The sequence below is a fragment of the Nyctereutes procyonoides genome, unplaced genomic scaffold (assembly GCF_905146905.1).
Source record: "Nyctereutes procyonoides isolate TBG_1078 unplaced genomic scaffold, NYPRO_anot_genome, whole genome shotgun sequence".
In the NCBI taxonomy this organism is placed as follows: Eukaryota; Metazoa; Chordata; class Mammalia; order Carnivora; family Canidae; genus Nyctereutes; species Nyctereutes procyonoides.
Window position 1 is genome coordinate 53,705,222 of NW_026575140.1, and position 18,171 is coordinate 53,723,392.

At 45.2% G+C, this 18,171-nt stretch overlaps 1 protein-coding gene across 1 annotated transcript in view; it reads right to left on the minus strand.

Annotated features, from left to right (window-relative positions):
- Positions 1-18,171, minus strand: part of DNAH9 (dynein axonemal heavy chain 9) — a 325,287-nt gene that overhangs the window by 160,456 nt on the left and 146,660 nt on the right. The window contains exons 33-38 of the mRNA XM_055307050.1: positions 12,478-12,605; positions 10,729-10,837; positions 9,231-9,378; positions 5,814-5,988; positions 1,197-1,370; positions 505-712 (exon numbers count right to left, since the gene is read on the minus strand). Of these exons, the coding sequence (XP_055163025.1) occupies positions 505-712; positions 1,197-1,370; positions 5,814-5,988; positions 9,231-9,378; positions 10,729-10,837; positions 12,478-12,605 (942 nt within the window). The remainder of the gene's footprint in view (positions 1-504; positions 713-1,196; positions 1,371-5,813; positions 5,989-9,230; positions 9,379-10,728; positions 10,838-12,477; positions 12,606-18,171) is intronic.

Below are 18,171 nucleotides of genomic sequence, written 5' to 3' on the forward strand. Positions count from 1 at the left end.
CAGCACGTCAACTCCCAGTGGAAATCACCCGCTGTGTGCTCAGAAGACCGGATGTGCCCCACCAACCTTGCCACTTGATGGCTGACCTTGGGCGATTTTTACCCAAGCCTCAGTTTTCCTATTTGTATGATAAGAAGGGTGAAGGAAATGATCTCAAGAGATGCTTCGAGAGCCAGCGGTCTACAAGCCTGTGGCCATCCTTCTGTGGGTGTCAGCTGTCCTTGGCATCAAAGTACTGAACACTGTTCTGTATTGAACTCCTGGCCCAGGAGGGAGGTAAGAGACCAGGGAAGAATGTAGGAGATGGGATGAGAAAAAGTATGGTGCTAAGGGTGCTGGAGGAGTGAAACAGAGGTGCCATGGAAGAGAAAGGAAGGGAGAGGCAGGAGAGGAGTGTGGGCACAGGGGCCAAGCAGGTGCCCAATGCTTTACTCCAGCTCCATGTCAGGGCACGTAGCCACTCAGACACCCCCACCCTCCCCTCCATGTGCCCCAGGCCCTCACCTTGCAGCATTGCTGACGTGGTGTAGTAGTTAAACGGCACGTGTTTCACCAGGTGTTCCTCAGTGTCGAGGCTGGCCAGCTTGCTTCCCACCAGCACCGACTTGCCCGTGCCTGCGGCCCCCACCAACATGACCGGCCGCCGCAGTGCCATAAGCCGCTCCATGAAGTAGCACACTCGGATGGTTTCACTTGTGTGTACCAAACAAGCCTGCAGGGAGAATGTGATGAGTGTGCCAGGGGCTTGTGGGAGAAACAGGTGTGTTGCAAAATGTTCTGGAACATTTCTGAAGAGGTGTGGTGGTGCTGGCTCCCTATGCTGGGCAGGAGTGACTTTGGTCACATGCACAGTAAGACCATTCCACAACTCCATTCTCCTGGTGGAGAGCATCCCCTCCCTCCCCTGCCAGCTCTGTCTGCCTCCCTGCGGCTGCTCTGTTGTGTTTGAGAACCTTCTGCCCTGCCGTTTCCCCTGCTCTGCCCCCAAGGAGGCTGGTGGAGTCTAATCAAGTTGCCTAGTCTTTGGGGGAATCTGTGGCTTTTTGCACCTAAGATTTCCTCCTGAAAAGTGTGCAGCTGGGGATGACTGGCTCCTGCAAAGTTAAAACACTTGGACACCAATACGGGGCTGGCACTAAAGCCACTGCAGATCCTTGGCGCCACTGTACATCCTTTGGTCACTCGGCCACACTCACCTGCAGAGGCATCTCGGGGTCAAATTCAAACTGGGGGATGAGCTTGGACCAAGGCTCAAATTTCTTTGTCTCTGGGTCTATGTAGTAGTCAAAGATGGTTCCCTGGGAGGGGAACTTGATGGTCTTGAACTCCATCAGCCACCACTTGCTGAACTCTGCCCGGTAGTCCACAATCTGCCCAAACAAAGCAATCAGGAGGTGGGGCTCTCCAGAGCTTCAGAAGCCTGGACAGGCTGCCCTAGCATCAGGCAGGTCAGGGTGGGGAACATGGCGAAGGAGGATGCTTCCCTAAGGATCAGCCCTGACAAGACACAGTGGCATGGGGGCCAACCCTGAGCAGGTGCGCGTGCCACCCCTTGACCACGTGGCTGAGCTGCCCTGCCACTGTGCTAAGTGTCCTTATGGGATGCAGGGAAGGGGGTGTAAGAACAGAGAGGAGACCGGGGGCTCGTGACCATAAGATGGGCAAACATGGCCAAGAGCTCCTGAAGAGATATATGGACCCCCATCCTCCCAGGCTGCCGAGACTCAGCAATTCCGGGGTGACAGTCAGGGATGGAATGAGTAACATGGTGACCATTGACATCTGGGGGTACAGGGTGGTGGAGTGAGAAGAGCCTCATTTTCCTCATCTATAAAATGAGCAACCTGGGGATCCTTGGGTGGTGCAGTGGTTTAGCGCCTGCCTTTGGCCTGGGGCGCGATCCTGGAGACCCGGGATCAAATCCCACGTCGGGCTCCCGGTGCATGGAGCCTGCTTCTCCCTCTGCCTGTGTCTCTGCCTCTCTCTCTCTCTCTTTCTCTGTGTGTGTGACTATCATAAATAAATTAATTAATTAAAAAAAACTTAAAAAAAGAGCAACCTAGAAAAAAGGACTTCTAAGGTGCCCTCACAGAATCTCTAAAATTTAGGAGCAGCAAAGACAAAGCCTTATTTTGTGTAATTTCCATGCGTACATATTAGATCATGTATCATACATATTACACGCATACACATTAGATCAGGAGTCCCTCAGGATGAGACTGTGCATCCCATGTACTCACATGGTCTTACTGTGTCCCAGCCAAAACATCCAACACATATGCACATGTGCGTGCACACACACACACACACACATGCACACACCCGCCATAGCATACCCACTTACTACTGGCAATAAACCCATTCTTTGAACATACAGACCTAGAAAAAATTCCAAAAATGAAAACTTAAAAAGAGACCCATATTGGACATTTTAGGACCTATTCTTGGAGGGCAGAACAATGATGGAGTTGGAAGTCTGGACACTGCCCTGTGGCAGTGAATCTGGATTTGCAGAGAGTGGCACTCCTTGTTTTGTCACCTACTGGGTAAGTAGGATTGAGTTCTTTTGCCCTATTATTTATTTTTTTTAAGTTCTTTCTTTCTTTTTTTTTTTTTTGTTGAAAGATTGTTTTGAATTCTTTTACTTTAGAATGAGAACAGAAAAAAGCCCTAAGAGACGGACAGCTTTGCTTGCTGCTCTTCTGATCTGATTTCCGATGAAGGGGGTGCTCTGTGCTCTGTGATCAGAAGCCTTGGAAAAGCTCATGGATAAAATCCTTCAAGACTTTTCACTTCCTATAAACAACCTGGTTCTAAAGTTATATGGAAAATCCAAGGCAAAGGCCACCTCTAGAAAAAAGGAGGTTGGGTGTATCTTCTTTCTCTACCTCCAGTTCCACCTTGAGCTCCTTGGTCAGGTAACCAGCTACACTGCCCGTTGGGCTGGACCAGCATCATCTCCTCCCCACTACTACTTGGCCTCACCTCCATTATAATTGGACACTAAAGACAAGGTCACCTCTGTTGAGTCAACCAGCAGCTCTTTCTCAGTTCAACTCTTTGGGTGTCTCTTCAGCTATGACCTTTCAGACATCACAACACCTTTGGATTTGGACAGTCCTGCCGCCCCCTTCCTGCCTTTGAACTTGATGACACTAAGGCACATCTGTATATTTGTAAAAGAGTTTGGGCTGTAGCATCATCTCATCTGATCCTCACCATGCTCCGAGTTACCCTGGCTAGTACAAATTTTTCCTATTTTATATACGAAAAGAAAAAAACTCAAAAGGATGGCCTCTGGAAGCCCACGGTGGAGCTGGGAGTTGGACTCAGGTGTTTGGTCTCCCGAGCTGGTGCCCTCTGAGAGACCATTTCCTGGGACCCCTGCAAAGTATTTAGTGACAACCTCCTTTTTCCTTTGGAGCTTCTACTCACGTACGGGCTGCATATTGAATTTCTGCTTTAACGACAGCTTTACAAACATTTGCACCACTGTGTGTGTGTTCTCGAGGTGGGTATTTTGGCCAGCTTCCTATTTTTCTACTTACAGCATTATTTTTGGTGTTTAGCTTGAATGCAGCTTGTGGAGGGGTCTGGGGCATTCCCTGCTGCTAAAAGCTTTTTTCCTTGTCTTCTCCCCATGCGCTAGCATGGCTGCCTACAGCTCCAAGTGCTCCAGAGCCCAGGACGCCTGGAGGGATGCTTTCTCCTGGGCTTTTAAAAAGAGTTGAGTGGATTTAAATTTATACTGAGATAGAAAAATTGACCAAGTGTCTTCATCCTGTTTCCCTGCTACCTGCTAAGCACCAACATGGTGGCAAAGCCCAGAAGTGGTTGCTGTCTGACATTTAAGCTGCTGAAAGGTCACAGCATGCATTTGATGGAAGGCAGGAACTTATGTTTTTGGGACCTCTGTATTTTAGTTAGGTCCCGTCCAGCCTGTGGATTCCTTGCCTCGAAGGGGAAATGGAGGGGCACCTCGGGGCTCAGTCAGTTAAGCATCTGCCTTCAACTCAGGTCCTGGGATCGAGCATCAAGTCGGGCTTCCTGCTCCTCCCTAGGCCCTGTCCCTCCTCCTCCTGCTTGTGCTGAAATGATCAACTAAATAAGTAAATAAAATCGTTTTTAAAAAGTGAGGGACAAGGATGGAAAGCTGTCAAAGAAGCTGTCACAGAGAAGCTCCAAGGACCAGGGGACACAGTATGAAATTCTCAGATGCCTCAACCCCAGTTCGGGCCTCCCTCCCCACCCCACCCTCGGAGATTCCCCCTTTCCCACCAGCGTCTGGCTCTGGAGAGGGAGATGGGGAAAGGTACGAGTCCCAGGAGCTTGTGAGAGCTGCTTTCTGCATGTGGACCACCAAAGGACACGTTAGGGAGTGAAGGGAGGTAGGATGGATGCTAACAAGCAGGGCCTGTGGAAACGGAATAGAAATTAATTGTTAATTCTAAATTAATTCTCCCTCACCACCATTCTAGATTCTAGAATGTGGCTTTGCCCTGGGAGGCTGAAACTTTCTACCTCTTTCCTCGAAAGAGCCCCAGACCAACCCAGACCAGAGGGAGTAAATCATACCACTCCACCCATTGCAGCTTGGTTTGATCCCTTGCTGTGAAGGGGTACCAGACGCCTGCTATGAAACTGAGTATTTATAGTATGAGAATACTAATAGTAAGCATGTACGTGTGCCAGCACAGTTTTAACAGCTTTGCATGTATCTGTGCCAGATGAGCAGAACAGTATCCCTTCCTGTAATCCTTATAACTGCCCAGGAAACTGGGCACCACTGTCAGCACCCTCATCCAGGTGGAGAGGGTTGAAGCGATTGCCCAATGTCCCCCAGGTAATAAGTGGCAAAATTATAATTCAGACCCAGAGTTTATGCCTCAGCCCCTATGTGACCCTGCCTGATAGCTGAAGTTCTCTGTCAAAGGCTGGCCTGTCTAACCTTGAATATGATGTTTCCAGATAAGGAACTTCTTATTTGGAGGAAACTAAACCAAGGAAATGTCTGGGGAGGGGCACCTGGGTGGCTCAGCTGGTTAAGCGTCTGCTTTCAGCTCAGGTCATGATCTTGGGGTCCTGGGATCAAGCCTCGCATCATGCTCCCTGCTCAACGGGAAGTCTGCTTCTCCCTCTGCCTCTGCCTGCACCAGCCCCTCGCTCTCTCAAATAAATTAATAAAATCTTTCTTTAAAAGAAAAGTCTGAGGATATAGGAAGGATTAGAGAATAGGATGCCAAGATATTCCAAGCCAACATCCCTACCCGCATACATGAGGCTACAGCAGCCAATACCATGATATAAATACTGACTTGGTTTCCTACCCCTATATGTCCATGAACATTTGGTCCAAGCTTCTGTGGGCAGCTCTGTGTTTTGGGGGATTGGGGATATGCTAGGTAACTCTGGCCTGGTATGGAGTCGTATATGCTTGTTCTGGATTACTAAAGGGATTCCTCCTTCTAAAGCCTCTACAGCACAGCATCATTCCCTCTATAAAACACCCATCAGCTCGCCAAATAGTATACCTATACCTCTGTTTGTTCCAAAACATTGCAACTCTCCAAGAAATCAGGATATATCAGCTCAAAAAACAATTGCTCAAAACATAGCCTGAGCTCATCTGTCTCGTTCCAAGTGGCCCTTTCATGGGGACTGACGTCTTTAGTAGAGCAATGAGTAGATAATAGATGGATGCCTTCATGTTAATTCTGACATTCAGCGGTCCTCTTTTCCAAATCTTGGCTGGAAGTTGGGTTTTTGCCTTGGTGGACTTGCACATGGGTGTCAATGACGGCCCCTCCTCTTACCTGATCTTGGATCATTGCTCCACCAAAAGCCCAGATGGCAGCGAACACAAAATACAGCTCATAGGTTTCCTTGGGGGAGTCCGCGGGGATGTCCTCCTCAGTCAGGAGACACTCGAGAAGGTGGCACAGCATCTGGACCATGCTCTGGTCTGAGATTGGAATTATCTTCTTAAATCTGCAAAGACAGACCCAGATATGCTTTATGGCACCAGATTTTCTATTGTGGAGGCCTGCTGGAACCTACTTGGTTTTGGTGGAACTGTGGCCTCTCAGGTTCTTTGGGATCGCATGGGGCTACCTAAGCCTTTACTCTCATCAGCTCCTCACCAAGAAGGGCCTGGAGTGCTCTGAGAAGGTTCTTTCTCATCCTCCTTCCCTCTGGTACTCTCCCCATCCACTCTTCCCTTCTTTGAACATGAATGCTCCTCAGTCCTCGGGGAGCACAGGCCACTGTGACAAGATGGGGTGAAATCTCAGGGTCACAATTTCCTCAAGAGTCAAGGTGGGTGCAGGGCTGATGCTGGTCCTTCCACTCCTCCATGAGGAGATGTTCCCTTGATTCAAACACACGAGAAACATTTTCTCTGGAACCAGCATCTTACTGGGAAGCAGGGAACACAGAGTGGGCCCGGACAGATACTTATTTTATATGCTCGTGATTAACTTTGCCCTTTGCCCTGACCTGGTTTTTGCAGTTTTAATACTGGATTCGGAGGTTTTGACTGAAAGGCAGGTAACAAGAGATGCGCAAAGGTGCATCTATGTGTGAGGGAACAGGAGCGTGTCCATGTGTGAGTGCACACACATGGGTAACTCTCATCCCATCATGTGTACAGACACATACACACATGTGCACACATGCAGGCATTCTCATTCCATCATGAGTACACATATGCACATGCACATACTCATGCCACCATGGGTACACCCATGTGCCCGTGCATACATGCACTCTCATCCCACAAGTACACACACATGCACGTACACACACATAGCCCCATCCCACCACGTGTACATACACACATGCATACACACTCTCATCCCACCATGAGTACACACACATGCATGTGCACACATACATTTTTATCCCACTAGTACACACACATGTATGTACCCACACACACACATGCTTATCTCACCACATGCACACACTCACGCACACGCTCCATCCTCCACAGTGTCTTGTGCTTGATTCTAACCTAGCGGCAATCCCTACAGCAGTACCACTAGGAAGTAGTCCCGCAGTCTAGGCATTACTTCCATGAGCAATGAGCAAATTAAGGCCTTGACAGGCTTTCCTTCATTTCTTCAACATCAATTTGTAACATAAAGTTAAAGTCCAACTATCTCAGGCCTGGTTCTGGGTGAAGCACGGAGGCAACAGATTCCAGACAACCATGGGGGACTCTGGTCTCCTCCAAGGGTATAGAGAATCAAAGTGGGAGATGCTGGAGGGGAAAGGAATTTGCATTCAGGGCTTAGAGGAGAAGCCTTGGTGTGCGGGTACCCCCTCTCCACAGGGAAGGTAGGCTCTGGAGGCGATCATGTGCCTCTGCATTACTGGAGAATGACCAGGAAAGTCATCAGTGTTGCCCTAGATTTCATCCAGGGGCGGGAGGAGAACCAACCACATAAGATGGTTGTGAAGGAGCAGTGGGAGACAAAATAAAGTTGCTTTATCATCACCCCTTATGAGGCCTACTCATTCAATATAAAAATTATTATGTGGGGACACCCCACAGCTTTGTAGGACCAGGGCCATGGAATGCTGGCATTAGGAGGCCAGAGTCTCGTTACTGAAAGCTGTGGTGCCCAGGGCACAGCATGGAACCTCAGCCCCTCATCTACAGATGCTTTGCCCTCTTAGAAATTCCATGAGCACTCAACGCCACCCCATGTGGGCACCATAAACCACAGACGTGTTTCTTCCTTGATGGCCACAGGGTTCAGACATCGGGGGGAGCTGCCTCTGGAGAGACAGAAGTCCAGAGGCTTCTGCACACACTCATACACTCACACACACGCTCTCTCTCTCTCTCTTTCTTTCTCTCTCTCTCTCTCTCTCTCTCTCTCTCTCTCTCACACACACACACACACACACACACACACACACACTGGTAAGAGTTTGGCATCTCTTGTCCTAAATGCCCAGAGTGTAAATGACCTAACATTTGGCAAAAGGCTCTATCAGACAAGTGTTTCAGCAAACGATAAAGGACAGAGTTATGCTTGCTATTTTCTGAAAACCTTCCCTTCCTGAATCATTTTAACTCTGCTGCCCTGGTCCACCTGAGGCCATTTCCCTACTCCACCTGCTGCCAGGGCTGCTTGCTTCATCTCATTAGATCCCAAGGCTTCAAGGACCCCACAGGCCACAAGAGGCTGAAGGGTTTTCAAGGGTTTCTGAAAATGTGGAAGATCGGGAAAAGAATTCTTGGCCCCCAAATACAAGAATTACAAAGCAAAATTAATAGATGTCCAATTAAATATCTAAAATATGTAAAATAATATCTATGTCAACTAGTCACATGCAACTTGGGTTTTAGTTACATAAAATTCATTCTTCACGTGGATGGATCGTGGCTGGGCAAGGGGCAGGGCACTGGCCTCCTGCAGCCTGCAGGTCCCCTTCCATCTCCACTTCCACGCTTGCCAAGCTCTGCTCTGTCCCATGCGCAACAGATCAGGGAACACAGAGTCAGGGATTGTTTTGGGCGGTGGCCTTAATTTCCCAGAAACATGATCCTGATCTTAACTTGGTGAATGTTCAGGAACTATTGACTCCTGAGTCATGCCTTCACTAACTGGTGATTGGACTTGGCTGAACTATGAGGCTGGGTGACTGATTCAGAGAAGGATGCATCGACTGGGCAAGAAAGTATAAAGCAGACACAGGTTCCAAACCTCGAACCTCCCTCTGCAGGCACCTGTAATACTCCTGCTGTAATAAGCAAACTCCTGGGTAAGAGTACTTGGTCTCTTGTGTATAGGATACGTGGTCAGCAATTACTGCTTTTACTTTTGCAAACTCAGAAGAGGAAGAGTAAACTCTCAGCGTCTAGAGGGGCAGGACTGGTTGAACGACATGTTACATCTGGTCCTGTGTTATCTGGGTGAATGTACATGGTCAGTGACAGGGGCGGGCCCCATTTGTCACTGATGGGTGTCATCATCACCTCCAGGTCTGTTGAACTGGCGTGTGTATTGTTTGCAGGAGGGTCAGCCATGGGGCCTGCACACTGAAGGATCTCAGGATTGTCACCTCATAGCACAACCCACAGGCTCTGGATACACCCATGTGCACATGCGGAAGTCACTTTATATTTTCCCTACAGAACATTAGCAGGACATCAGGTGTGAGCCGATGAGCTCTTTACTGTCTCTTGAAATCTTTAGCTTCCTTATTTCCTGGCCTACCTGGTTCTGAGCGTGTCCAAGCACGTTGGGACGTACTTGTCAAACAGAATGGTTAGGTTGGCTCTCTCTGTCTGGATTTCCCTCTTGTCAATCCAGCTGCTCACCGGAGGGTTCCATCCCAGGTCTGCTGGATTGAGGTACAGGATTCCTGGGAACACAGAGAATTCTGTTCAGTGAAGTCTCCACAGATGACAATATATTCTCCACCCGCCCCCTGAAAGCAAGTTACTCTCTGTGTGGGAAATGTACAGAAGACTGGACTTTAAAGAAATGGAGACCCAGCCTTGATCTGAGAGGGTAAGTAGGTTTGTATTGGGACCAGCTCCAATTGACTGTTAATAGTTGATGGCAAGCAGGGTTGAGAAGGATCATATGGCCAAGCCTAGGCTCAGGAGGTTAAACGGCGGCCCCTACAAGGATATGACCATGTCCTAATCTCTGGAGCCTGAGAACATGACCTCATTTGTAAAAGGAGTTTCCCTTGCAGATGTGATTAAGGATCTCGAGATGAGATCATCTTGGATTATCTGTGTGGGACATTTACAAGTGTCCCTGTAAAAGACAGAAGAGGCCAGACACACAGAGAAGGCCGTGTGGCTGAGGAGGTCAGGGCAGGGGGAGGGTTATGGGGCCACAAGCCTAAACTGGATGATGCAAGGCTGGATTATCCCCCAAAGGCTGACAGCTTGATGTTGGAATCTGGTTTCCAGAATAGTGAGCGAATATGTGCCTACTGTCTTCAAAGCCACTGAGTTTGTGGTGATTTGTTACAGCAGCCCTAGGAAATAAATAGAGAGACAATTCTCCCCAGGACAGCCTATGTGGGTCCTTGAGAAGGAATCTGATGTGACGGTGGAGATCAGACTCACTTTCCTTACACTGTAGTCTGGGCCAATCAGTCTGGCAGTGGAGTCAGAGGTGAGTTAAGGTATAAAGTTGTCAACGGTCACCAGGACATAGTGAGAAGTGCAGGGATGGTCATCTCTGTTGACAATGATGCTGGAATTGGCCTAAAAGTAGCCTCATCCGAGGCACTTCTTTTTTCTTTTTAAAGATTTTATTTATTCATGAGAGACACACAGAGGGAGGCAGAAAAATAGTCAGAGGGATAAGCAGGCTCCCTGCAGGGAGCCTGATGTGGGACTCAATCCCAGGACTTCGGGATCATGACCTGAGCCAAAAGTAGACACCCATCCACTGAGGCATCCAGGTGGCCCTTCTTTATCCGAGGCACTTCTGTGCAGAACCCAGCTATCCAGCTCTGGGGCCTTTCCCTTCCCACCTCTGGACTAAGAAAATCCTATGGCTCTTGCCTTAGAGCACCTGCTCACCCTCACAGACATGCATTCAGGCTGAGATGCAGGCCAGAGTTCCGCAGGATCGATGTGTGGCTCCTGTTTGGAGCTTCCTTCAGAACCAGCCATGTCATATGTGATGCTGGAGGCACCTGTTTCCAAGTGAGGTGGGTTTGTGGGTTTTCTCCTTTCTTGGGCCATACCTGCTCTGGAGACAGTTGCTGGTGTGGCCGTGCGCAGGTGGCTGATCTCGAAGAGCAGTCTCATTGTGGGATTCAGGGGGATCCTCTCATTGCTCGCCAGGGTCAGGACCTGGAAATGGGGAGGGACACACCAGGGAGGAAGGAGTAAGGACACATGGCCAGCTGGGGGTGGGGGGTGGGATTTGGCTGATCACTCCTGAGAGGGACTAAGGATGATTCTTTTCTTCTTTACAAGTATTTTCTAGATTTGCTACAAGAATCCTCTACCTCTCTCCCTGTAGCCCATCCACCTCCATCCCTGTGTGTGCAAAAAATGAAAAAATAAGCTTTTTAAAAAGTTTAAATGGAGGTCAGTGATTTGAATGAGCAAGAACATATTGGAATAACAAGGCTATTTAAAAAAAGTGTTTAGGTTTCATATTACTATTTCTTTTAAATTAATCCTTCTGGGGGGCACCTGGGTGGCTCAGTCATTTGGGCATCTGACTCTTGGTTTGGGCTCAGGTCATGATCTTGGGGTCCTGGGATCAAGCCCTGTGTCTGGCTCTATGCCTGGCATGGAGTCTGCTTGTTCCTCTCCCTTGCTCCTCCCTCTGCTTTCTCTCTCTCTCAATCTCTCTGGAATAAATAAATCAATAAAATCTTAAAAAAAAATAAAGTAGGGATACTTGGGTGGCTCAGGGGTTGACTGTCTCCCTTTGGCTCAGGTTGTGCTCCTGGGGTCCTGGGATCAAGTCCCACATCAGGCTCCCTCCAGGGAGCCTGCTTCTCCCTCTCCCTACGTCTCTCAATTTAAAAAAATAAATAAAGTAGTCCCTCTGGGGAAGGAGGTGGGAGGGTGGGCAAAATGGGTGAAGGGGAGTGGGAGGTACCAGGCTTATAGTTATGAAATGAGTCACAGGGATGGAAAAGTACAGTGTAGGAAATACGGTCAATGGTGTGTAAGAGCATTGCGGGGTGGCAGATGGTAGCTACCCCTGAGGGGAGCACCACCTAACAGAGAGAGCTGCCTAATCACCATGCTGTGCACCTGAAACTCTTATCACATTGCGTGTCAACTGCTCTTCAATAAAAAATAAGTAAAGTAGTCCCTCTGGGAGAGCACACATTTATTTTAATGATTCTGTCAATGCTGAAACCATCATAACACTTCTAATCCATGTGTGCTTTGTGAACAAATTCAGGAAGCAGCTATCAGCTTAGTGGCCACTTTACTGGTGTCAATTTTCACTATTTACAAAAAATAAAATATACTCTCCATGGATAATGGTTTGTCACTGGTGAGGATGGCTGACAGGCTCTGTCCTTATTTATAAAAAAGGAAAAACCCAAGAAAAAAGATTTGAATGGATGACCTAAGATTCCCTCCAGCTCTGAATATTAAATTCATCTCTCTACAGATGATTCTGAAGACAGTTACAACAATGCTAAAAATGCAGGATTGCAGGCGCATGCATACACACACAGTAGTTATATGATGAAGTTGTTAATTAGCCTTACTGGGGTCATTTTGTAAAATACACATATTTCAAATCAGCACATCATACACCTTACATTCACACAATGTTATATGTTAATTATAGCTCAACAAAGCTGGTAAAAATTAAAAAAAAAATGTAACACCGGCTTTCAACAAATTCCTTACTTGGGACCAGCCCTTGTATAGGATCGAGATTTCCAAATGCACCAGAGAAACTGGTTTCCTAGATGAGGAGGGATGGCCTGGGCCTTTCTTTTCCCCCGTGATACCTTGTTATCATCCATGACGGTGTTCAGAGATTCAATCCACATCGGATCTATGTCGCCATCCAGTAAGATCCACTTGGGCCCATCGTGGGTGATGTTGGCAAGCTCCCGCATGACAGACGAGAAGAGTCCTGAACGGAACCACAAATAGCTTACCAACTACCTCACCGTCAATGCTCTTTTTCATCAGACAGCCCTTCCCTCTTAGCTATAACGTCCAGAAGAAGGTGTAAATGGAAAAGACAGGTCAGAACTGGATTTGTATTTTGATCTATCTAAATCTGATAGCGAGTGCCAAGGTGCTCCTGTCTCTGTGCCTCCCTCTGGCTCTTTTTAAGAACATCAACAAAACAGCAACAAAGTCTGATAGTACTGGCTTAGGGAACGAGGGACCCGGAGAACCATTTAAACAGGCAACTGGGACATGATGGATTTACATAAAATCTTAATAAAATTTTTTATTTTATAAAAATAAATTTTATAAATTTATAAAACTTTTAATTTTGGGGACTCCTGGGTGGCTCAGTGCCTGCCTTCAGCCCAGGGCATGATCCTGGAGTCCTGGGATCAAGTCCCACATCAGGCTCCCTGCATGGAGCCTGCTTCTCTCTCTCTGTGTGTGTCTCTCATGAATCAATCAATAAAATCCTTAAAAAATGTTTTTAATTTTTTAAAAAGATTTTATTGATTTATTGTTGAGAGACACACAAAGAAGGAGGCAGAGACACAGGCAGAGGTAGAAGCAGGCTCTCTGCGGGGAGCCCAATGAGGGACTCAATCTCAGGACTCCCGGATCATACCCTGAGGTAAAGGCAGATGCTCAACCACTGAGCCACCCAGGTGCTCCTACATAAAACCTTTTTAGATAAGATTTCATCCTTTGCGATGACAGCCCAGGCTTTGAGAGAAGTTCCCAGTGTGACTCTCACTGGCACTACATGGGATTTATATCTTAATTTGGATAGAATTGATTTTTATGATATTAAGCTTTCCCTACCAATAATATATGTCTTTTTTCATTTATTCAAATATTACTTTATGCTCCTTAATAAACTTTTACAGTGTTTCTCATGTATCTCTGGCTTAAAAGAATTCCTAAACATTTCATAGTTTTATTGCTATGGTGAATTGGATTTTTTTTTCTGTATTTCCCTTTTTTAGCTGGCTAGTAATCATATAAAGAAAAGGTATCAGATTCTGTGTATGCTTAGTTACTGTTAGTAAATTTTCATATTAGCTTTTGTGATTTTTTTCAAAATGTCTCCTGAATTTTCTAGGTATAAAGTTGTATAATCAGCAAAACAATAATGTTTTTCCTTTCCTCTATACCATATATTCCATTTTCTTGTCTTATTGAATTTTCTAGGATCCCAAGCCAAGCAGTGCTGAATAATAATGTTGGTAATGGCTCCCCCTGACTTATTCCTGATTTTAATGGAAATGGCTTTAACCAATGGAATGGTTTCTCATCATTCAGAATGCATCCCCCTCCCATTTTGGGTTTTAGATAAACATTTATTTATAAAGATTTAGATTTATCATATTTAAGGGATTTCCATATATTCCTATTTTACTTAGATTTTTAAAATTAGAAACAGCTCCTGAGTTTTTAGGGTCTACTGTTGAGCACATGATTTCCTCCTTTAGTTTTTCAAAGCTTTACATAAAAACTTAAAAAAAAATCATCTATGTATCCTTACATTCTTAGATTCTACTTAGTCAAAATGTACTTTTATTTTTATTAATATAGAGATGTGATCTCCTTGCTGATGTTATTCAGGATTTCAGAAACTATATTATTAAGCGAAATTGGGCTCTTTCTGGTTCTACAGAAAGGTTGATATCAAGATTATTCTGGGGATCCCTGGGTGGCGCAGCGGTTTGGCGCCTGCCTTTGGCCCAGGGCGCGATCTGGAGACTCCGGATCGAATCCCACGTCGGGCTCCCGGTGCATGGAGCCTGCTTCTCCCTCTGCCTGTGTCTCTGCCTCTCTCTCTCTCTCTCTCTCTGTGTGTGTGTGTGACTATCATAAAATAAATAAAAATTAAAAAAAAAAGATTATTCTGGATTCATAAAATGAATCGAAAGGTGTCCTTTTTCTTTTATCATTTTGGGATTTCTTTTTTTGCTACTCTTTTTAAATTGTCCTCTTCACTAGTTTATCCATTTTCTGCTTCTTATTGAAGTAAATTTTGTTAATGTTATATTTTGCTAAAGGAACATTTTTATTTCTTCTAGTTTTCCAAACATGTATCATATAATTAAGTGATCTCTTCCATTTTAATCTTTATCTGCTGTTATTATGCTAATTTTTACTCTTCTTCCACCATCAAGTATGATCATGATGGACTTAATAGCCCACCTTAAAAAAAAAAAAAAGAGGAGTTTAGAGCTTTTCTTTATTGGTCTTAGGCATGCCCCATTGGTTTTTGTATGTTCTTTTTACTCTTCCAAGAAGGGATGCAATGTTTGTTTTTTTTTTTTCTTTCATCCAGGGGCTAAGTGAACGTCTCTTGATTTTGGTCATTTTCTTGCTGTTCTTTTCTACTACTTTTGCTTTATTATCAGGCAATGTGGCCTGTAAATTAATACTTTTGAATTTATTACAGTTTCTTCGGTGCCCAACTAAATTTCAAATTTTTGTAAATGTTCCACAAATGTACCAAGAAAGGAATATTTTCTACTTATAAAATGCAAAGTTCTAAAACTGTGTTCTATTGAGTTTGATGAAGTATTTCTCAATTTCTCTATGACTATCCTTATTTTTCTGTTTACAGACTCTGTCCAGTTTTGAAAAACACATAGTAATATTATCCACTACATTTCTATTTTTCTCAAGTTCCCCTAAAATTTTTTAAAAAGTTGCCCTCTATCTACTTAGAATCTCTCTTTTTTGGGAATGCAGATTTATGATTATAAATCTTCTTTGTTAATGTCTTGATATTTGATGAATACTGTATACTTAATAAAATTTTAATTAAAATTACAATACAGATTAAAGTCTAAATTACATTATATGTGCTTGAATTTAATATGGAATAATAAGTGCCTGAGACTAGCCAAGAAAATTACAAAAGGATATTGAGGAGGAACTTATGTCATTAGACACTTAAGTGTTATAAAACAATTGTGAACAGAGTAGAATGACATTCATATAGGATTAAATAAAGAATGGGACAGAACAGAGAACCCAGAATCAGATCTCAGCATATATGACAAGCTGGTACTTACATTCAGAGGGAAAAGATGGTTTGCTTAATAAATGGTCCTGGCACATTCAATTACCCATTTGGAAGGAAATATGAAGTTGATTCTCTACCTTACCACATACTAAGCCCCAAAAGAAATACCAGATGGATTAAAAAATGTTAATATAAAAAGAATCTTCAGGACCAAATTTATGATACTGTATATATAGCTGAAAATCAGAAAGAATGATAAACTAGATAGGAATCCCAGATGCTAAAGAGAATGGACAGACATAATTTCCTCTTAAAACATACGTGGTTGGGGTTCCTGGGTGGCTCAGTCATTAGGCGACTGCCTCTTGATTTCTGCTCAGGTCATGATCTCAGGGTTGTGAGATCGAGCCCCACATTGGGTTTTGCACTCAGTGTGGAATCTGCTTGGGACTCTCTCTCCCTCTCCTTCTGCCCCTTCCCCCTGCTCTCTCTGTCTCTCTCTTAAATAAATGAATAAATTAAAAAAAAATTTTTTTTAAAGTACATGGTAAATATGCCATGAAGTGTCTGTAGACAAATAGTAGATAGGAATAACCATTAAGGATGCATATAACAGATAATGGGTAATATCTGTGCTAAACAAATGGATAAGAAAGAGGGAGGCGGGGCAAGATGGCAGAAGAGTAGGGTCCCCAAGTCATCTGTCCCCACCAACTTACCTAGATAACTTTCAAATCATCCTGAAAACCTATGAATTTGGCCTGAGATTTAGAGAGAACAGTTGGAATGCTACAGTGAGAAGAGTTCATGCTTCTATCAAGGTAGGAAGATGGAAAAAAAAAAAGTATCCAGTGGGGGAGGGGCTCCTGCGAGGAGCCTGGCTAAGGCTGGTGGCGGGCTGAAGCCCCCAGGCCTGGAGAAAAAGGGACTTTACCAATCTTCCCAGATGGAAAGGCCCTCACAGGGAGCTCGGGCAGGATCCCAGGAGGGGCAGTGGAGCCCCCAGGCCCCAGTGGACTGGGAGACTATGGTAGTTACTGCTGGAGCTGACTCCAGGGCTAGAGAGCTGGCCGCTGCCACTGTTGTTGTTCCTCCTGGTGTCACCTTGTGCCTGGGACTGAGCAGGGCTGCCAGGGAGCAGGGGCCGCACAAGATAAACAGCTCCCACTGAACCGTGCACCTGGCAGGGGCAAGGCAGCTCCCCTAAGTGCATATACCTGAGAGTCATCACAGCAGGCCCCTCCCCCAGAAGACCAGCTGGAAGGACAGGGGAAGAGCAAGTTCTTAACCAAGCAGCTCTGGAAAGCTCCAGGGGAAGTCGAGGGGCTTATAGTATATAGAATCAGAGGATACCCTTCCTTGTTTTTTGTTTTTTGTTTGTTCCCCCCCCTTTTTTCTTCCTTTTTCTAGTACAACTTGTTTTTAGCCACTCTGCACTGAGCAAAATGACTAGAAGGAAGAACTCACCACAAAAGAAAGAATCAGAAACAGTCCTCTTTCCCATAGAATTACAGAATTTGGATTACAATTCGATGTCAGAAAGCCAATTCAGAAGCACAATTATAAAGCTACTGGTGGCTCTGGAAAAAAGCATAAAGGAATCAGAGACTTCATGACTGCAGAATTTAGATCTAATCAGGCCGAAATTAAAAATCAGTTAAATGAGATGCAATCCAAACCCTCCTAACAACGAGGGTTAATGAGGTAGAAGAACGAGTAAGCAACATAGAAGAAAAGTTGATGGCAAAGAAGGAAGCTGAGGAAAAAAGAGAAAAACAATTAAAAGATCATGAGGAAAGGTTAAGGGAAATAAATGACAGCTTCAGAAGGAAAAATCTACATTTAATTGGGGTTCCAGAGGGCGCCGAAAGGGACAGAGGACCAGAAAGTGTATTTGAACAAATCATAGCTGAGAAATTCCCTAACTTGGGGAGGGAAACAGGCATTCAGATCCAGGAGAGAGAGAGAGAGAGAGATCCTGCTCTTAAATCAATAAAAACCATTCAACACCCTGACATTTTATAGTGAAACTTGCAAATTCCAAAGATAAAGAGAAGATCCTTAAAGCAGCAAGAGACAAGAGATCCCTAAACTTTATGGGGAGAAGTATTAGGTTAACAGCAGACCTCTCCACAAAGACCTGGAAGGCCAGAAAGGGCTGGCAGGATATATTTGGGATCCTAAATGAGAAGAACATGTAGCCAAGAATACTCTATCCAGCAAGGCTCTCATTTAGAATAGAAGGAGATACAAAGAGCTTCCAAGATAGGCAGAAACTGAAAGAATATATGACCACCAAGCCGGCTCTGCAAGAAATACTAAGGGGGACTCTGTAATAGAAAGAGGAAGTCCAAGGGAACAATCCACAAAAACAGGGACTGACTAGGTATCATGATGACACTAAATTCATATCTTTCAATAGTAACTCTGAACGTGAATGCGCTTAATGATCCCATCAAAAGGCGCATGGTTTCAGACTGGATATAAAAGTAAGACTCATCTATTTGCTGTCTAT